Source organism: Peromyscus maniculatus, chromosome 11 (genome assembly GCF_049852395.1).
Source record: "Peromyscus maniculatus bairdii isolate BWxNUB_F1_BW_parent chromosome 11, HU_Pman_BW_mat_3.1, whole genome shotgun sequence".
Lineage (NCBI taxonomy): Eukaryota > Metazoa > Chordata > Mammalia > Rodentia > Cricetidae > Peromyscus > Peromyscus maniculatus.
Window position 1 is genome coordinate 45,750,029 of NC_134862.1, and position 20,946 is coordinate 45,770,974.

General features: G+C 54.9%; 1 protein-coding gene across 2 annotated transcripts in view; it reads left to right on the forward strand.

Annotated features, from left to right (window-relative positions):
* The window catches only part of Cacna1s (calcium voltage-gated channel subunit alpha1 S), a 70,117-nt gene that overhangs the window by 42,361 nt on the left and 6,810 nt on the right, over positions 1–20,946 (forward strand). Inside the window, exons 19-36 of one of the 2 annotated variants that reach the window (XM_006982425.4) lie at positions 473–532; positions 2,770–2,876; positions 3,220–3,307; positions 3,448–3,555; positions 5,659–5,711; positions 5,975–6,121; positions 6,553–6,754; positions 7,146–7,304; positions 8,832–8,942; positions 9,645–9,728; positions 12,985–13,041; positions 13,943–14,071; positions 14,285–14,350; positions 14,891–14,982; positions 15,823–15,982; positions 16,947–17,074; positions 19,548–19,644; positions 20,272–20,374. In XM_006982425.4, the coding sequence (XP_006982487.2) occupies positions 473–532; positions 2,770–2,876; positions 3,220–3,307; positions 3,448–3,555; positions 5,659–5,711; positions 5,975–6,121; positions 6,553–6,754; positions 7,146–7,304; positions 8,832–8,942; positions 9,645–9,728; positions 12,985–13,041; positions 13,943–14,071; positions 14,285–14,350; positions 14,891–14,982; positions 15,823–15,982; positions 16,947–17,074; positions 19,548–19,644; positions 20,272–20,374 (1,951 nt within the window). The remainder of the gene's footprint in view (positions 1–472; positions 533–2,769; positions 2,877–3,219; positions 3,308–3,447; positions 3,556–5,658; positions 5,712–5,974; positions 6,122–6,552; positions 6,755–7,145; positions 7,305–8,831; positions 8,943–9,644; positions 9,729–12,984; positions 13,042–13,942; positions 14,072–14,284; positions 14,351–14,890; positions 14,983–15,822; positions 15,983–16,946; positions 17,075–19,547; positions 19,645–20,271; positions 20,375–20,946) is intronic. The other variant, XM_042258218.2, reaches the window with a different exon arrangement.

The following is a 20,946-nucleotide window of genomic DNA, read 5'->3' on the forward strand; positions in this document are numbered from 1 at the left end:
CTCTGCCTGCCTGCCCTGAAGAGGCAGGCTGGTGCTGGTGCTGGCGATGACGATGGTGGTCAAGATGGTAATGATGGGGGTGGTATGAGAGTGTCGGCGATCATGGTGGTGGTGATGATGGTGATGATGGTACTGATGTTAGTAACGGTAATGATAGTGATGGTGGAGATCATAGCGATGGTGGTGGGGGGATGCTGTTGTTGATAATGGTGATGATGTTGACGTGATGAGGTAGTGATGTTAACGATAATGGTGGTGGTGATGATGGTGGTGGTGATAGTTGTGGTAATGATTATGGTGGTGGTGGTGGTGGTGGTGGTGGTGGTGGTGACAATGATTGGTGGTGGTCATGATGATGGTGACAGTGACTGGTGGTGGCGGTGATGGTGGTCAAGATGGTAATGATGGTGGTGGTGGAGCCATTGCTTTGCCAGTTCTCTCACTGACGGCCTCGCCTCTGTCCCACCTCCAGATCCTTGAGTATTTTGACTACGTGTTCACTGCAGTTTTCACCGTGGAGATTGTCCTTAAGGTGAGTGAAGGCTGCAGGACAGACATGGCTGGGCACCAAGTGTCTCTGGGATGTGGCTCCAGTTTATGCACAGTGACGCGCTGGGGGACACTCCTAAGGGATGGGAGGAGAAGAAGATAGAGGTGAATAACGGTAAGGAAGACTCATCAGGTGCAGGAGACCACACAGGGCTTGAGCTCCTGAGCAAAGGGAAGTGAGGCAAGGGAGCAGGTGAATGAAAGGCTGGAGGCAAGAGCTATGGCCCGCCTGTGGCCACTACCTCTCAGAAAAGCGCAGATCTTCCACATGGAAGACCCGGTTAGCCTAAAGTGGACCTGGGAGTTGGGATTGGCCCTTAGGCCTTTTCTGCAAGAACCAGGCAAGTTCTTGTCCTCCTAGAGTTCCCAAAGAAGTGACCGTGGGGAGTGTCCTAGAGAGAGTTCAGTAGCCTTGTAGACTGGCTTTGCTGCGTCTCAGCCATGTGCTATCGGGTCTAGCTGTTTGGAGAAGCAAGCTACAAGTCTGGAAATGCCCTCTAACTTTGGAGGGAAGGGGGGCTCCCAACGCCACACCTTGTTCTACCATGTAAAAAGCAAGGGGTTTTACAAATCAGGAACTGCCAGCTTTTGAAAACTTGTTCAAAGTTTCCTCTCGCGTGGGCTGGAGATGTGGCTCCATTGAGCGCACTTGCCCAATATGAAGAGCTGGCTTGGATTCCCAGCGCTGCGTGAAAGCAGGCCTGGTGGCCTATGCCTGTAATCTGCTCAGTCAAGAGGTGAGGCAGGAGGATCAGAAGCTTAAGGTCACCTTGGGGTGAATAAAGGGGTCCCAGGTTATCGACTAAGATATCAGAAAGCAGTTCTCTTATCTAAAGAAAGGACCACTGCCCTGGTTTGGGTTTCTCCAACACAGCCCTGTGTGCCTGCTCCCGAGGTGGGCGCGCTGGGTTCAGTTCATCACAGTAGCGGGCTCTGACGAGCAGGGGGAGGCTCCATCTCCGACCGGAACCCAGAGTCACAGGCCTTTGTCTCTTCCAAAAGCAGAGGAGAGGGTGACTGTATGTAAGGACCAGCGCAGAGCAGGGGGAGGAGTGCTCCCTTTCTAGCACCTCCACCATTGACAGTGGAGCAGGGGGAGGAGTGCTCCCTTTTCAGCACCTCCACCATTGACTTTGGAGCAGAGGCATGAGTGCTCCCTTTTCAGCACCTCCACCATTGACTTTGGAGCAGGGGGAGGAGTGCTCCCTTTTCAGCACCTCCACCATTGACTTTGGAGCAGGGGGAGGAGTGCTCCCTTTTCAGCACCTCCACCATTGACTTTGGAGCAGGGGGATGAGTGCTCCCTTTTCAGCACCTCCACCATTGACAGAGGAGCAGAGGGAGGAGTGCTCCCTCTTCAGAGCTTCCACCACTTACAGTGGAGCAGGGGGAGGAGTGCTCCCTCTTCAGCACCTCCACCATTGACAGTGGAGCAGGGGGATGAGTGCTCCCTTTTCAGCACCTCCACCATTGACAGTGGAGCAGGGGGATGAGTGCTCCCTTTTCAGCACCTCCACCATTGACAGAGGAGCAGGGGGAGGAGTGCTCCCTCTTCAGAGCTTCCACCACTGACAGTGGAGCAGGGGGAGGAGTGCTCCCTCTTCAGAGCTTCCACCATTGACAGAGGAGCAGAGGGAGGAGTGCTCCCTCTTCAGAGCTTCCACCACTGACAGTGGAGCAGGGGGAGGAGTGCTCCCTTTTCAGCACCTCCACCACTGACAGAGGAGCAGGGGGAGGAGTGCTCCCTTTTCAGCACCTCCACCATTGACAGTGGAGCAGAGGGAGGAGAGCTCCCTCTTCAGAGCTTCCACCACTGACAATTGGGCAGAGGGAGAAGGCAGCTGCCCAGAGCTCAAGGAGGACTTCAGAAGTGGGGTGTTAGAATCAGAGTTTGAAACCAAGCTACACCATCGAGGGAGTGAATATGAAGTAGTGAGTGTGAGTCCCAGGAGCAAGGCCAGCCAGGCTCCCCCCTCCGGTGAAGGAGGAGAAGCCAAGGCACATGAAGGAAAGACATCTCCCCCCTGAGGGCAGAGACTGGCACAGGTGCTCTGGAAGTACCCAGGGTTTATCTGAGGCAGATGACAGGGGGAGTCGATAACATGACACTCCCTGATAAGGCGGGCACCTTCCCGAGCAGACTGTGGTGGGAAACCCTTCTCTAGGAGGGGCAGGCCTGCTCCTCCAGCTGCTGGCTCCAGATGTTGCCTCTCTCTCCAGATGACCACCTACGGAGCCTTCCTGCACAAAGGCTCCTTTTGCCGAAACTACTTCAACATCCTGGACCTGCTGGTGGTGGCGGTGTCGCTCATTTCTATGGGCCTCGAGTAAGCAGGGGCGGGGCCCAGTCCCAGGGCCTGGGTGCTCTGTGCTCTGTGCCTGCGCCTCAGAGCAGGAGTCCCAGCCCTGTACATGCCTGGGTTCCTGGCTGAAATAGGAGGGTGGCTTAGGGCTGTAGTTAGGAACACCCTTGGGGTAGTCCCCAGCTGGGCTGAAGTGGCAATGCTAAATGCTCAGAGCCTTGTCCTTGAGACTGTGGCATCGGGGAGGGGTGGGGGTGGGTGGTCGGGAGGCCGCGCACGTGCCCATGTGGAAAGCTCCAGGTAGGAGGTGAAAAGCTCCTGGCTGCAGCACACCCCTCCAGGCCCCACAGCAGCTTGCTCCCGGCAGGTCCAGCGCCATCTCTGTGGTGAAGATCCTGAGAGTTTTGAGGGTGCTGCGGCCCCTCCGAGCTATCAACAGAGCCAAAGGGTTGAAGGTGAGCGAGGCCCCGCCCCCGTGGGCCTGGCGGTACTAGGAGGCGGAGTCTTGAATTCCCAGGGTTCCGAGGGCAGGATGGTGGGGTGCAGCGGGGCAGCAGGCCCGGTGCCCACCAACTCCCCCCCCCCACCTTTCTAGCACGTGGTACAGTGCGTGTTTGTCGCCATCCGCACCATCGGGAACATCGTCCTGGTCACCACCCTCCTGCAGTTCATATTTGCCTGCATCGGAGTCCAGCTTTTCAAGGTGAGACCCTGCCTGGCCCAGCAGCCCTTCTCTGGCCAACTTGGAGGATGGGACAAAAGCCAGCCATTTCTTCTCAAGCAAGAGGACCCCAAATTGTGAAAGCGAATGACCTTGAACCTATGGTGTCAAAATTAGGAAACACCCAGAGCCTGTGTGCCAGCCGATGTCGGCGGCTAGCCTCCGGTTCTCTAGGCACCCTTGCCGTCGTCATGACTACTGTTACCCACAGGCCCAGTTATCTTTCCTCTCACCAACTTTCCAGCCTCCACCCACTGTCAGGGCTCTCTACAGCATCCCAGCCCAGCCACCTTCATTGCTGCAGCCAGGCTCTGCAATCCATGGTCCTGGCTGGGGTGTCTGGCATCGTCCACACCACCCAGGAGCCTCTACAGAGGCCTCCGGCATCGTCCACACCACCCAGGAGCCTCTACAGAGGCTGTCTTTGAGTCTCATCTGCAGTTGACCTTACCCTACTGACGCTTCCCTGGGAGAACACGGCTCTCAGTTTCTCTCGAGGAACGTCCTCCCACAGAACTTCGGTTTCTAGATGCCTCTGACTCCAGTAGAGTGTGCTACTTCCCATCATGACCCAGTTCCTGATTATGTAACCTCGGGCAGCCTTAAGACATGTCATCTCACTATTATTCATTCAACCAACATGTAAGAATCACTTTCTCCGTAGATGGGCCAGGGCCTTGGCTAGGGTTGAGGGACTCAAAGGCAAATCCACGCTCCTTCTTGAGGACACGATACAAGCTTTGAGGAAAGTGGTCAGTATCTGGCCTCTCAAGGTCGCTAAGGAGGAGAGGTCCTGTTGGCCACTGCCCTGGAGGAACCAAAATGCTTACATCCTATCACCCAGCAAAGGGATGCCCACTTTCCCCACAGTCTCCTCCTGTGACCCTAGAATCCCCAAGGGGAGAGTCTGTGTGTCACATAGCTCTTACCCAGGCACCTAGTCCAGGCCTGGCATGCAGGAGCCCACCAACACATGTCCTGAAGCAACCCATGAGGATCCACCTTTTCTTTGGCTCTTACGTTCTCTCTATGTGAGAGCAATAACCCTCCAGCACGCCACATCTGTGCTCTAGTTTCATCCAGAGCCCTCGGGGTCTGCCCACCCAGCAGCTGGAATCACTTCTGGTACAACTGGCCTTTTACATCACATTTTACTCTTGACGCATGTCACATACACTCCACATGATGCAGAGAGCTCGGCATATCTCTCTGCACAAAATTACGCAGTTGCTGCTTTCCAGTACCCAGAACCTTGCTCAGCACCAGCGAGGTTCCAGTTTCTGCTTCTCCTCCAGATCTCTTACTTCACCTCCACCCTCTGCTCTGGCAACCTCAGAGAAAGAGTGCCCTGAGGAAATGACAGAGTCCTGGAAGGAGGCGGGGCAACCGGGCTTTCCTCCCTCAGGGCCTTCCAAGGAGCCGGACCAGAATTCCTGGATTTCAAACCTAACTTCGTCTTAACTCTTTGTTCAACTCGTTGCTCAAACCAAACCTTTTGCAGGTGTTCAGCACGTGATAAAGACAAAAGAAGAATGTGCTCTTGCTGAAGTCAGTTTGGGGGAGGCCAGGCCTTGTCCGAGATGTGCTGGGACCCCTATCTAACTCTGAGGACAAATTTAAATTTCTCAGAGCCCTCCTGGGCGGGTCCGTCCATCTGTCTGGCTCTTGCTCCCTTAGCGGCCTTGTGCTGTCCATAGGCAGAAGAAGTGTGGGGGGGGGGGGCGCAAGTCCTTCCTCTTGTACGGTGTGGACTGTGAGGGAGACTTCTTCAGAGGGAGAAAGATGGGGGACTCAGAGGCCGCCACTGTCAAAGGAGCTGGGCTGGGTGTACTTACATCCTCAGGTCCGACCTTGGCCATTCCACAGATGCTCATCTAAGGCGGCTGCAAGGCTGGGTGGGAGGCCGTTGGGGAGCGGGGGAAAATGGGTAATGACGGCCTTGCCCTCAGAGTACGAGAGGAGAAGCCTCCTCCTTCCAGGCAGCTTGCCTTCCCTTCTCCCGCGAACCAAGCACCCACAGGGCCTGCTTCCCTGCCCTGATTTTATGACCGTGTCCCCGTCCGTCTTTTCCCCTCCTGGATGCAGGGCAAGTTCTACAGCTGCAATGACCTATCCAAGATGACGGAGAAGGAGTGCAGGTACTCGAGGCTCTGCCAGCTGAGGGGAACGGGAGGCTGACGTGAGGTACACGGTGTCCTTCGGGATGGGCATTGGGGTGCCAACTTTACAGAAGCCCCGGGGCGCCGGTAGCCGTGGGGAGGGGATGCCCAACAGTGTCCTTCCTCTCTGTCCCACTGCTCTGGCTCACTCACGGCCCAGGGCCCAGGGGACGTGGGTGTGGCTGAGGTACCCCAGCCACGCTGTGGAGTGACTGGGGCCTCCCTGGGCCTCCCTGTGTCAGGGGCTACTACTACATCTACAAGGACGGAGACCCCACCCAGATAGAGCTGCGTCCCCGCCAGTGGATGCACAATGACTTCCACTTCGACAACGTGCTCTCGGCCATGATGTCACTCTTCACAGTCTCCACCTTCGAGGGCTGGCCTCAGTGAGTAAGGCTTGGGGTCTGGGTCCACGATGGGCACAGTTAGGGTAGTACCAAGAGACGAGATGCCCCCACTGTACCGTGCCGGCCTGTAGCTGTGCTCAGCCAACCCACTGACTCATGACGCAGCCTGACCAGAGGACTCTGACAAAATCTGCCCAATCCGCCCCCACACACACACAAATGCATGCCTCTCTCCCCACAGGGGAGTCTTAATGGTTGGCTGGGGGTAGTTAAGATGCCCCCATGGAGTGGCAGGACCGTGACAGGGTGGGTTCTAGCCCTCCCTAAACCAGTTCTGCCTTTCTCTCTCATATCCAGAAAGTTGCTCTGGCTCCTGTGGCCACTGGGATAACACCCACCTTCCTGGCCCGGATCTGACCCTCATTATCCCAACCCTACTTATCCTCCCTCTCCTCTCTGCCTACCCCAAGGCTACTGTACAAGGCCATAGACTCCAATGAGGAGGACACAGGCCCCATCTACAACAACCGGGTGGAGATGGCCATCTTCTTCATCATCTACATCATCCTCATCGCCTTCTTCATGATGAACATCTTCGTGGGCTTCGTCATCGTCACCTTCCAGGAACAGGGGGAGACGGAGTATAAGAACTGCGAGCTGGACAAGAACCAGGTACTGAGCCACCTGCCGGAGATGGGCAGCAGCGTCCCACGGGCCCGTGAAGAGAGGCCCCCACCTGGGCCCAGCCCTGGTCTGTGGACCCCATTTGCCTCCAACCTGAATCAGTTCGCACTGGTGTGGGGGGAAGGCTTTCTTCTGGAACTTGCCTGTTGTCCCGAGAGAAAGCCTTTCAGAACCTCTGCACTGGGCTGCAGCTGTGATCAGAATGAGTCACGATCACCCGAGGGGAACTCAAGATGCCCAGTCATTCCGAGTTCCTCAGCGCCTGGCCACAGCTGTTCCTACGCCGCACACCAGGCTTCCTACAACCCCATGGTCATAGGTACAGAGACGGAGGCATGGGCCTCTTGGTGCTGACCTCTGCTCTCTTATCGTGTTCTAGCGCCAATGTGTACAGTATGCCCTGAAGGCCCGCCCACTGAGGTGTTACATCCCCAAAAACCCATACCAGTATCAGGTGTGGTACGTCGTCACTTCCTCCTACTTTGAATACCTGATGTTTGCCCTCATCATGCTCAACACTATCTGCTTAGGCATGCAGGTAAGGAGATGGGGAACTGACCAGGACCTAGGGCCTGGGCGGGGCAGGGATGTCGAGAAGTCCCCAGTCCATCCCAGTCGGTGTCTCTAGAGCACCTGCCACAGGACACAGGAGTGAACTGATCCCAGCCTCCAGCTAGATGGGATGGCAATTCCGCAAACAGGAGATGAATGCTACAGGCAAGGAGGATGCGCAGGAAGCAGAACACGTGTTCTCTGTCTTCCCTTCACTGTTGCAAATCTGGACGGCTGGGTTGTTCGGAAACTCAAGGCGCTCTGACCCTCAAGAAAAAATAGGCTTAGGATTCACAAGACAGGCAGCCCTCTTAGGAGAGAAGCCACCCCTTCATCGATCATATCTTGCTATTTAATTAAGCATCTGGTCTCTTACGCCCTTTATAATACAACTTCACAGCTAGACTCCCTGCTCCTAGGAGCCCAAGAAATACTTAATATATGTTAGTTGCTTTTCTCATAGCTGTGACCAAACACCTTACACGAAGCACCCGAGGAGTGAGAGGTTGACTTTGGCTCGTGACTGGAGGGGATTACAGTACAGACTGAAAGAAAGGCTGCTGCATGGTGATGGGAACTCTCGGCAGCTGCTTCCCTCTCCGCAGACCGGGAAGCAGAGACAGGGTGGGAAGCAAGGCTTAGCTATAAACCTCAAGGCCTACCCCAGTGACCTACTTCCTCCCAATGCACCCCAGTCTGGGGACCACGTGTTCAAAGACACAAGCCTGTGGGGGAATATCTCACACTGAAACAAGAACACGATGATAGGACCACGCACTGTAGGTTCGTGGAGACCTGGGAGGGGACTCACTGAGCTACAGACCCTGGTCATGTAGAGGAATATAAGTAATAGTGTCTGGGAGCTGAGTCGGGCAGCGGCCGTAGACGATGCCACTAAGGGGGAGGGCAATCAGCAGACCCTTCTTGCCTACCTTGGAAGGTTCTATAGAAGACGTTGGAATTTCATCAGCTTTTCAAAAAAGAGCGAGAGTCTCAGGTGGACCATAGAGGCGGTCACAGAAGCCAAGGCTGTCAACTGAAGGGTCTCTTCATCCCCGTCACTGGGGTATAGGATATAGGAAACTTGGCCAGCTTTGTGTCCACTAGACAGTGGTGATGTCAACCCAGAACGCACGGGGTCTTCTCTTTAGTCCTCCTCTATAATGACTATGCAGAGCCCTGCCTAGGAGACTGCCAATTCTGGCCACCCAGGACCAATGTGTAAATCATATCTGGCCTTGCAGCCCCAAGCCATACTTGGTCGGCCTTGCGCCTGTTGAACCTCCCACTCTATCCTTTACCACTGCCTATTATGGGGTGGAATAGGCATGAGAGGTATCCCTAAGATCTGGTGGAAGTCAGGGGATGACTAGTCTTCCAGCTTGACGAGATAAACACAGGTGAGAAGTGGGCCCCAGGGCAGACAGGCGGGGCTGCCCACAGAGAGGAGGCATCGAGGATGGCCATCTGGAGCTGGTACGTCTGGCCCGCATCTCCCCCGTTGCCTCTTCAGCATTACAACCAGTCGGAACAGATGAACCACATCTCAGACATTCTCAACGTGGCCTTCACCATCATCTTCACCCTGGAGATGGTCCTCAAGCTCATCGCGTTCAAGCCCAGGGTGAGTGACTGAGCCACGGGGACAGAGGAACGGCTGTGGCCTGGGACGAGAGACTTGGGTCTTCTTCTACTGAGGGCCCTTCAGCCTAGGCTCCTGTCCTCAGGCTGCTCACAGATTCTGGGTACTGCATCTGTGGATCCGTTCCCATCCCCTGCCTCCCTTTCTGCTTCTGAAGCATAGGCCTCCAACTGGGATCTTGCTTTGTTTCTTTGGCTCTCGAATCCATTCCCACAGTCTCATTCCAATCCAATCCAGTTCTGTGCCATCGAGCTCTGGCAGGAGTTGTTTTGTTTTTTTGAGACAGGGTTTCTCTGTGTAGCTTTGGAGCCTGTCCTGGAACTCGCTCTGTAGACCAGGCTGGCCTCGAACTCACAGAGATCCGCCTGGCTCTGCCTCCAGGGTGCTAGGATTAAAGGCTTGCGCCACCACTGCCTGCCCTCTGGCAGGAGTTTTAAGTGGAACTCTGGAGGCGAAAGAGATTCCCATCTAGACTAAGCTGCCAACAACCCCTACCACTGACGCTCTAGGGGAAGAGAATTAGAAATCAGAAGTCAGAAAGAGAGAAGAGCTGGGATGCTGCAGCCCTGGCCTGCCCAGCACCTTGATGGGTGCCCCCCTCACCACCCCACCACCCCCTGTTGGCGGTCAGAGCTGCTTCCATCCACAGCTCAGCCCCTGCTCTCCCATGGCCTTCCTTCCCAGGGCTATTTTGGAGACCCCTGGAATGTGTTTGACTTCCTGATCGTCATCGGCAGCATCATTGATGTCATCCTGAGTGAGATCGATGTGAGTATGGGGTGGGCAGAGCCCCCACTGGGGCAGGGCTCCTGTTCAGTCCGCAGAGTTTATGGGGTACCCATGGCAAGCGCAGCATGGCACCCTAGGGGTTAGACCGGTGGAAGGACAAGTCTTCTGCCTTCGAGGAGTTGTATCCTCCAGAGCAGAATGGTGCCTTGGGTACCGGGTGGATCCGAGTATGCCAACACAGCAGACATGAAGAACTCAGTGTCAGCCGGGCGGTGGTGGCGCACGCCTTTAATCCCAGCACTCGGGAGGCAGAGCCAGGCAGATCTCTGTGAGTTCGAGGCCAGCGTGGTCTACAGAGCGAGATCCAGGAAAGGCACAAAGCTACACAGAGAAACCCTGTCTCGAAAAACCAAAAGAAAAGAAAGAACTCAGTGTCCAGCAGAGGTTGTCTGCGGCTGAGTTGGGGGAGGTGTAGGAGGTAGCAGTGGAGTTGAGGAGGATAACATGTCCAGGGCAGGGAAACTTCTGGAGATATGTGGGAGAGGATGTGAAGAGGTCAGACATGCTGGGGTGTCTCAATAGGTCCATACGGACATGCAGAGGGGAGAAGGGGGCCGGACAAGGCTGGGGAGGCTGTGAACTTCACGAGCCCACTCACTTTATAGGAACGCACTAAAGGTTTTGATCAAGTCATGGAAGGGTGAGCGCTCCACTTTTGAGATGTTAATCTAAATGACTGAAAAGGCGGCTCTTCTCTAAGGAGTCAGTCCGTTATGCCACTTACTAAACACTTACCGAATACCTATATGTGCCTTGTATGGGTGCTGGAGGCACAGCAGGGAAGAAAACTGTAGTGGGCAGCAGACAATAAATCAACCACATGATAGAATGCATGGTGATAAATCAAAGTGGGTAAGGATGGAGCACGGAAGGGAAGGAGAGGGTGGTGTTAAGAGCGTATTGGAGGCGAGATCTGAATAGAGCAAAGGAGTAAGCCTTGTCTCTATGACAGACACTGTTGGAAAGCAAAAGGAGAATGTGTGAAGGGCCTGTAGGAGGAGCGTGCCTGCTGGACACAGAGGCTAGCAGAAGGCCCTTGTACCCGGAATGGGGCAGAACAGAGCTAACAAGCTGTGGTCAGATCTCTGAGATGGCGAAGAGCTCTTTGGAAGGTGCAGACATGCTCAGACATGAGATCTGACTGGATCACTGTGGCTGCCATGTTGAGCTTGTGCTGGGAGGGACCAGGACTGACCCATGGACAGCAGCCAGGAGGGGCATGCAGCAGTCCACACGGCAGGGGGCAGAGAAGGGTTTCGGCTGTAGGGTGGTGAGAGGTGGTCAACTTGGGGTGTATTTTGAAGGCTGAGCAAAAGGTGAGAGGAGGCTGGAAGAAGCGATCCAAAGATCAGAAGCAGAAAGCAAAAACCAGTGTCCTCTTGGCTCATCACTGAACCACACCCAGGAACCAGGCACAGGCAGAGGAAGCCAAGAGGAAGAGAAAGAGAGGATATTCATCTATCTAAGTCACTCCAGCTGGGGAGCAGCGAGATTCTACCCAAGTGATAGCTCCTTCGAGCCAGGAGACTCATCATAGGCAGGGCCTCCTTGTGAACTTCCTACCTCCTAGCCCAAAGCACCAAGTTGATGGGAAAGACAGATATCAACCCTGCAGATGCCTGAAAGGGGAGCCCAGCCGAAAAAAGCCTGAGTCTGTGGGGAAGGGGCCTTGGGCGGAGGCTCCAAAAGCCCAGCCCCAGGGAAAGTGGCACCTTCTGGGGACTTGGCTGCCAACACCAACTGTCTGTTGTACTAGGGGAGGATCCTGGGAACCCTGGTCACCTCATCACAAATGGTGACAGACAGCTCCATCTGCTCAGGCCTGGTAGGGGGTGGTCTCTGGGAAAAATCAGAGAGAGAGAGGGGGGAGAGAGAATAATGTGTAGTGTATATGTGCTGTGTGTTTTCATGCATGCTGTTTGCCAAGAAAACATGTTCTGTGTCCCGAGAGCCATACTTGTCCCAAGTAGCCTGAAGACAGAACTCAAAACAGCCAGAATAAACAGCTCCAATTCAAACAGTTACTTCTCAAAGCCTGAGACCCATGTGCCAGAAACCTTTCTCTTGGCTGTGGAAGATGTCATGGTCATACTTTGGTTTTCAGAAGTGGAAAAAATTTTCCCTTACCATGAATATGTGATTGGGTCATGTTAAGGCTGATTTCCGTTCCTGACATACAAACTAGGGAAGGGCCTTGCCTCTCTGTCAGAATTGCAATGCCAGCCCCACCCACCCTGCCCTGTTCACATGCACCTACCTCCTGGTCACTGAAAATGTAGCTGATGGCACTGAGGAACTAGTTTCTAATTTCATTTGGTTTTCATTGTAATTCAAATGGCCACTCATGGCAAGTGGCTACTGGTCAGACTACACAAGAACAGGGTTGTCATCCGGCTACACGTGACTCTCCTGGTGTGCGCTGAAACCAGGCCTGTTCCATGGTCCCTAGCTTCGTTGGCCTGGTGGGTCCCAGCAGTGGCACACATACTGTATAACTCTCTAGATGAATCTGACATGCAGCCAGGATTGAGACCAGTGGTGCAGGGAGCCGAGTGCTGGGACCAATCTCCCTGCAGGCACACAGAAGCTCAATGATTGCTTCCTTCATTGACCCAGGGCTCCCAAGACGGGCATCTCATGAAATGTGGCCAAGGAAAAGATAGCCACTCCCATATACCCAACCACCGAGGAGCCAGGCCACTGAGATGCGAGCTTTGATCCTGGTCCCAGTCCTGAGCCGAGGGACACCTGGTGGGAGGAGGGGTCTCCAGTGTCCCCCACCCCCTGGAAGCTGGACCCCTGGGAGGGCATCAACCCTGGTTACAGGGGATGGGGGGAAATCTCCTCATAACTGTGAGCATGTGTTTCCCAGTATGTCCTTAGCAAGGATGTTCCCTGGACCACATAACCCAGACCCAGGGAGAACCCAAGCCCTTGGCACCCATAGATGCGTCCCAAAGATGAGATGGGACCTGTCTCTGTCCAGGCTCCCCTCCCCTCTTACTCCCTTGCCCAGGCCTCTTGCCTCACGACTCCCTAGAGCTTTGTCCTCGCTCCCACCCACTCTCTGCCCCAACTGCAGCCACGTGGGGTCTCCATCCCTTGCCTGTCTTTTTCTCTCTTTTAACTCTCCTCGTGTCTGTCCTTTCTGACAGCTCTCTTCACCTCCCTCCCATGTGTTTCTCTCCCCTTTCTCCCCCTCCCCTCCCCTCCACCTCGTCTCTTTTCTCCACAGACTTTCCTGGCCTCCAGCGGGGGACTGTATTGCCTGGGTGGAGGCTGCGGGAACGTTGTAATTTTCAGGCCGCATGAGCCTGTTCGCACTGCCCTGCAGCTTGCATGCTGAGCTGGCTGCATGGATTGCATGGGGTTCCTCTCCCTAGAGCAGGCCCAGTGAGGGTTGGGGTTTGGGTAGAGGTGGGGGGCTCTGTGGTAGAATATGCATGGATGTAGTGGCTACCTTAGAGCCCTGAGGAATGGGCCGAGGATTCTCCCCATACCTTCTCTATAGATGAGGGCACAGGACCTCCATGATAGTTTAGCGGGCACAGAGAACAGGGCCCAAATTGGTACACAGGGAACAGGCCTAAGGCTGGTACAAGGGCAGGAGCTTGCCCAACTTACAACACTCAAGAGTAGGGTGGGTCAAGGGGGAGTGACCGCACTGAGTGTCCGGCAAACAGCTTGGTAAAGCTACTGGACACTTCTGAAGACATTACGGGCCACCAGATACTCAGCTTAGTGCCGGTTTACGGAGTGGGAGAGATGAACAGGACGCCAGCAGTGGGCCTTGCTGCAGCCTCAACCCAGAAAGAATCCCTGCTCTGCTCCCAAGCACTGGCTTACTACATAGCTTGGACCCTACAGTCAACCCTCTTGAGATACACAGCCCCAGAGCCCTGCATCCCAGGATGGTCCAAGGCTATGAGACAATAGGGACTGTGAAGTGGGACTGGAATCCTCCCACTATGAATATCACACACACACACACACACACACACACACACACACACACACACACACCACACACACACACACATACTCACACACACGCACTTACACACTTACACACATACACACCCACAAAAAAAAAAAAACCCACCCGCGCGTGCGTGCACTGCATTTCCTGCCTGCTCTGCCCCTTACCCTGGAGTGGCAGCCCCAGACTGACCTCTGGGGCTGCTGCCCCGCAGGACCCAGATGAGAGCGCCCGCATCTCCAGTGCCTTCTTCCGCCTGTTCCGGGTCATGAGACTGATCAAGCTGCTGAGCCGGGCCGAGGGTGTGCGCACCCTGCTGTGGACATTCATCAAGTCCTTCCAGGTGCGGGTGCCCAGCCCAACAGGCCAAGACCAGGGATCCAGGAAACTGACCCAGGGATGCCCCTAGCCCAGGGTGGGGTCCCAGAGTTCCAGAGCCAGGCAGGTCCCTGGTGAGCCAAGGGAGGGCAGGCTGCAGGACCCGGGGCTGTGGTTCTGTGGCCCTCGGAGCAGGCGGGTGAAACACTTAGCTGATGCTGCGTCCTCTCCCCCACAGGCCCTGCCGTACGTGGCCTTGCTCATTGTCATGCTCTTCTTCATCTACGCAGTCATCGGCATGCAGGTGAGAGGCGGGTGGGCCCAGGCCAAAGGGTGAGGTCCTAGCTAAGCTGGAGGGTTTGTCTGTGGACCCAGAAAGACCTACCCACCATGCAGCTGAATACTGAACTTCCCTGCCTCCCACATCCCAGGAGCCGAGGGGTCAGCTCCAAGCTGAGAGAGGAGGTAGAATTGAACCCCAGATGCTCCATGTTACGAGCCAGGGTGTAGCCCAGGAGAGACCCTGGCATGCGGTGCCCTTCAGGAAGCAGACCTGGCCTCTAAAGCCTTAGCTGGAGGCCTTAGCCCAGAACCCCTCCCCACGTCTTGACTCATCTAGTGCTTGCCGTAGAGAAAGTGCCTTTTGTTTGGTGTGATAGGAAGAACGTTACAGGACCCAGGAAAGAATCCAGTGTGTTCGGCTTCCGATCTGACACGGTTCCAAGTGAAAGGCACCGGGGAGAAATAAGGGTGAGGGTAGGAAGCAGGTCACGCAGACGTGGCGGGAGACGACTGAAGAGACGAAGAGGTGCTTGCTTGTATCCTGGTTCTCTGTGCTTTGCAGATGTTCGGGAAGATCGCCATGGTGGACGGGACACAGATTAACCGGAACAACAACTTCCAGACTTTCCCTCAAGCTGTGTTGCTGCTCTTCAGGCATGAGTCGCTGGCGTTGCTGGGGTTCCCCTCTGCACTCCAGGGGCCCCCCTCTGCACTCCAGGGGTCCCCCCTCTGCACTCTAGGGGTCCCCCTCTGCACTCCAGGGGTCCCCCCTCTGCACTCCAGGGCTCCCCCCTGTACTCCAGGGGTCCCCCTCTGCACTCTAGGGGTCCCCCCTCTGCACTCCAGGGGTCCTCCCTCTGCACTCCAGGGGTTCCCCTCTGCACTCTAGGGGTCCCCCCTCTGCACTCTAGGGGTCCCCCTTCTGCACTCCAGGGGTCCCCCCTCTGCACTCCAGGGGTCCCCCCTCTGCACTCCAGGGGTCCCCCTTTGCACTCTAGGGGTCCCCCTCTGCACCCCTCCAAGCAGTGCCAGACCCATACAGGCCCTGCGCTAGAGGAGTCCCCTGCCTGGCTTAATACCCAGTTGTCACCGTTACAAAACCTTGCATTGATATTTGGCACTGAATTCCTCCTGAATGGAACACTGCCTATTTTGCCCTGCGAAAGGAGAGTTCAGAGGTCAAATGTCCCTCTCGAAAATTGCTGAGGCCTCAGTGACCCTTGACATTGACCGGTGACACTCACTTGTGCGGTGACGGTCATCATGTGTAAAAGCCACCCCACTCCAAGAAGGGTTTTTTCTGTGGCTCAGCTCTACTCTCACCATGCATAAAGGTGGAGCAGAGGGGCTGCCGAGAAGAGGGGTCACTGTGACCAAGCCTGTGGGGATCCTACCCTGGGGAGGAGCCTAGTTCTGTTCCCCCCTCCCGGCTGACGTTCCCCAGGACCAAGCACGTGTATACAGGCCAACGCACAGCGTCTCTCCCCTGCTCAGGTGTGCCACAGGAGAAGCCTGGCAAGAGATCCTGCTGGCCTGCAGCTACGGGAAGCTGTGTGACCCAGAGTCAGACTACGCCCCGGGCGAGGAGTACACGTGTGGTACCAACTTTGCCTACTATTACTTCATCAGCTTCTACATGCTCTGCGCCTTCCTGGTGAGAACCGAGTCAGCAGGCTCCAGCCAGGGCGGGGCTTTGATTTGAGGGGTGAGGTTGGGTGGAGCCTATCACCTCCTACATGGGGACACCTCTGGGATCCTGGAAACTGTTAGACAGTCCGTTATTCTGATCCTTTGGGGTGTCTGTGTTTTGTGAGATCTTTCTTGCTCCAGTCAGGCTGTGAGATGTTTTCACTGTGTGCACGGCGAGCTTACTCTATAGAGTATGCACATCACGTGTGCAGTTTGTAATCAAGAGGACTGTGATGAGGCTGGCTCCCAGTAGGGAGAGGCTCCCAGAGGGAGAGGCTCCCAGTGGAGACATTTAACCCTAACTGTTCCTCAGCACAGAAAGATGTTGAGTTAAAAGACAACTGACACTCTGGAAACGAGTCAAGAGGTCCTGGTTCGGGTCAGAAACAGCATGAAGTCACTTGGGGGTGGCAGCGCTGTCTGTGAGGAAGGCATCCCCTGGGCCCCCTCATACGGGCGCTCCTTTTTCTTCCCAATATTCACCCCCAAACCTTTGGATGTCTAACATTTGCCAGGCACAGAGACAGGTGAGGAGGTAGGAACCGTGAACAAGACCCAGCCCTGGCTCTGACGGAGGGAGTCTGTATGTGAGCAAGCCTGGCGATTCAGAGGACCCCCAGGGTAGACAGGAAAAGGCTGGCGTGGCGAGAGGGCCATGGGCCAGGCCAGAAGAGGCAGAATAGCTCTCAGAAATCAGAATGGCTCCCCAAGAGGTGCCCTACCTTGGTTTTAGCGAATGGTCACAAGCACCTGGGCAGAGCCCATGCGGGGCAAGGACGGAAGTCCAGCCTCACTTGCGTGTGGAATGTGGAGTGTGCCGGAGGCCTGGCAGGAGGAAGAAGCCCATGCCTAGTCTGCTCCTGTCCCCCACCCCGACACCAGTCACTGCCGCACCTGCCTGTGCTGTGGGAACCTGTATCTTTTTGCAGATCATTAACCTCTTCGTGGCTGTCATCATGGACAACTTTGACTACCTCACAAGGGACTGGTCCATTCTGGGCCCTCACCACCTGGATGAGTTCAAGGCCATCTGGGCCGAGTATGACCCGGAGGCTAAGTGAGTCTTTGTGGGCCGTGCTGGGTGCTTATCAAACTGCCCACCCTTTCATCCTAGCATTCCCTCAGGAGTCTATCTGTTCTCCCTTAATCCACCCAAGGTTCCACGGCATGTCTCAGAGTTGGAAGGGATTCCCTCTGAGGAGAAACCCCCTGACTTTCTAAGGAAATGCTCACCAAGCTTCTAGTTGTCTACTTAGTACTTGGGAGTGAGGAGGCTCTCAGTACCTCACCAGGCGCTCCAGGCCTGGCTGCTCACTCTGGGCTCTGCTCACCGGCTGTATTGGAGATCGATTACAATGCAGAGTCCCAGGCCCCACTCAGGCTGTCTGAGTTAGAGTCCTCATTAGCCTTAGCCTGCTCCTCAGGCCATCTGCCTGCACCTTAAAGCCTGGCGGGGAGGGCACTTCTCTCTTACTTCTCTTGATAGAAGAAGTAGTAAGATCACGTTTGCTAAATGTGTCCCAGTTGTCAGGTTTAAATACTACATGTATTGGCTCATCCAGTTCTTCCGACAACCTAAGGCACATGTCCTCTGGTCACCGTGGTCTCACAAATGAGCACACTGAGGTGCAGAGACATTAAGTTGTCCTGCGTCCCACAGTAAGTGACGGCACCAAAATTCAAGGCGAGTCTGTCCAGAGTCCTTGGCAACTGTCCCCTAAAATACTTCCAAAGGGAACGTTAAAGACTACTGAGGGGGGCGTGCTGGAGAGATGGCTCAGTGGTTAGGAGCACTGGCTGTTCTTCCAGAGGACCCAAGTTTGGTTCCTAGCACCCATGTCAGATGACCCACAACGGTCTGTAACTCTAGCTCCAAGAGATCAGTCATTCTCTCCTGACCTCCATGGGTACCTGAACACTCATAGTATTCACTCACATAGACAGGCAGACAGACAGACAGACAGACAGACACACACACACACACACACACACACACACACACACACACACACACTTTTTTTTAATTTACTTGCTTCTATCACTACCCCACAGTACTAACTTGAGCCTGGGAGCTGGGATGTAGCTCAGTGATAGATGCTTGCTGGTCATGTGAGAGACCCTGGGCTCAATCCCAAGTATGCATATGGGCGTGTGTGTGTGTGTGTGTGTGTGTGTGTGTGTGTGTGTGTGTGTGTGTGTGTGTGTGTTGTATGTGTGCGTACTCAGCACCTAGGATACAGACAATGTGGGGGTCTCTGCAAATGCTGAGGCCAGCAGAGTATCGATCTGTGCGAGGCAAGAAGGAAATCCAGTTCAACACGACTCAGTAGCTGGTATTGGTTCTAACTTTAGAGTCTGACATCAGGCAGTTTATTTTAGCCATATTTAAATACAGTACAATTTGGAAAAAAAGTTTCCTAGTGTAACACAATCCTGTGTGCACAGTAAAGCATAATTACATCGAACCTCTTCTCAAAGTCCACATCACTTCTTCCACGAAGATGGGGTCTATAGACAGGCTGCATGTGCTATCTTAAAGGTCTAGGGGGAGATCTGGGCAGATCAGACAGATAGCACAGAGGTCATCTAGACTTGGTCACCTTCAGTCCTGATTGTGGGAGTTTGGAGGTGCCAGGTCTGGCCTGGCCCTACAGATGCTACAAGGGTCACCTAGGCTATCAGCCACCTCCATTCCCAGCCTTCTGGGCAGAAAACAGGTTGTACATCTTTTTCTTTGAAAAGACAGCCCTGTGTGCTTAACATCCCTGGTTTCTTAGTGCTTATCTGGGAGCACAAGGACCTCTGTGCTCCCAACAAGACAGAAATGTCTCATTTCTTTCCCAGCCAGCTCTGAGGACAAGGCAGTCCATAAAACATCCCAAATGAACGCTCCTAGGGCAGCCCTCTATTACTGCCAGGGCCTTGGGCATGTACTCACCTGACCTTCCTGGTTGCTCTGTTTGGGGCCTATTCTGGAGGTCATGGTCACACTGCAGTTGTGTTCCCAGCTCTGGAGGGGTCTCTGAAGTGGGCTGCCACTCCCTTGATTTATTAGTACAACCCCAGAGTCGCCCCCCACCCCACCCCCGCTTTCAGCTTGACCAAAACCTAAGGATGGCCTTAGCATGAAGGAAGTGAAATCCAGATCCCCTGCACTAGAGGATAGCTCCCTGCGAGAAAGCATGTATCTGCCCACAATGGAGAGCCCCATTCTGTAGTGGGCACCCATGAACCCAAACCTCTTCTCTTCTTTTGAAAGGCTATTGGGGGGGGGGGGGCATCTGAGAAGAGTCGAGGGAGGCAGAGGCAGGAATGAATACGACCGAAACACATTGTATGAAATTTGCAAAGAACTACTAAAATGTATTTAAAATAATACACTAGGCTCCCGGGCCTTTTAAACGAGCTTTAAAACCAGGAAATGTTCCTGGCCCCCTGGCTTCCTTCCCTCCTTTTCCACTCTCTGAGTCGAGAGCAGGGGTGCTCTGGGTGACGTTCCTGGATCTACCAGTCTGTGTGTCCTCCCGCAGGGGCAGAATCAAGCACCTGGATGTGGTGACCCTGCTGAGGAGGATCCAGCCCCCTCTGGGCTTCGGGAAGTTCTGCCCACACAGGGTAGCATGTAAGGTAATCTGCGAGGCGAAGCAACTGTGGCTCAGGGGATCCAAATCAACAGGTGCTGTGGCGCTAGGTGGCCAGAGAGAGCCTGCTAGGAGGAGGCATCTTACAGCAGTGATTTCCCGGATCACTACGTCAGTCAGATGACCACCACCGTAACAAATAACTGAGAGAGAGAAAGGGGCCGTTTTAGTTCCCAGTTTGGGGATTCCAATCCATAGACCAGGCAAACTCACTGCATTTAGGCCTCTGGTTGGCGGGGTTGGTGCCACATACCATGGTAAGAGCCACGGTGGAGCAAACCCACTCGTCTCATGGTCAAGACCCAAAGAGAAAAGAAACCCTGCTCCTCAGTGACCCAAAGCTGCCCCCCAGCCCACCCTTTACAGTTTATACCATCTCCCAGCAGCACCACCCTAGGGTGCAAACCTGTAACACACGGGCCATGGTAGACATTCCAGGTTCTACAGCGGTTTCCAAGTTCCTCGCTGCTGACCTCAGGTCTCATGGATGCACCCTAGTCAGCCCACACAGCAGCCCTTATAACCATCCCTTCCCATGCCACCCGGGTGAGGATGACCTGATGAGCTGGGCCTGGTCCCAGTACATCGGTGAGTCCTCCCTCTCCGTGCACAGAGGCTGGTGGGTATGAACATGCCCCTGAACAGCGACGGTACAGTCACCTTCAATGCCACACTCTTCGCCCTGGTACGCACAGCCCTCAAGATCAAGACAGAAGGTGAGAGCCCGCTCATGGATGCCCCTTTCTCTTCGAGGGTGGGTTCTGACACAGATTCCCAGAAATGTGGACAGAGGGAAGCCAGGCCACGGTCACCAACTGCTCGTGCCCTTCAGGTCTTGCAGGGAGTCTGAGGCTGCTCTGCCTGGCAAGCTCACTAAGGTTCTGTCTCAGGTTCCTCAGCTCTGCTGTCAGGCCCTGAGGCATGACGGTGATCACTCAGGGCTGGGGTCCCCCCTGAGTGGTTCCAGGCTCGACAGAGGGAGAACTCAGTCCTGGGCAGGCATGAGGGCCCACACTTGATTCCACTACACCTTCAAGCCCCTAAACCTGGAATACAGACACGGGAGGAGCAGGGTTAAAAGCAGGGTTGAGGCAGGGTTCCAGGGCCTTTGGGGGCATCCCCCTATCTGAGGCGGCTATGGGCAGACAAGAAGAGGGAAGCCAGCATTCAGGAAGGAGCAAGTCAGGGTAGCAGGAGGGCTGCTTGGGGACCGTGGGACAGACTAGAGTATGCAGAGACTTGGTGTTTTGACAGAGAGAAAGGGAAATGGTGCCCTACCAAATTAACC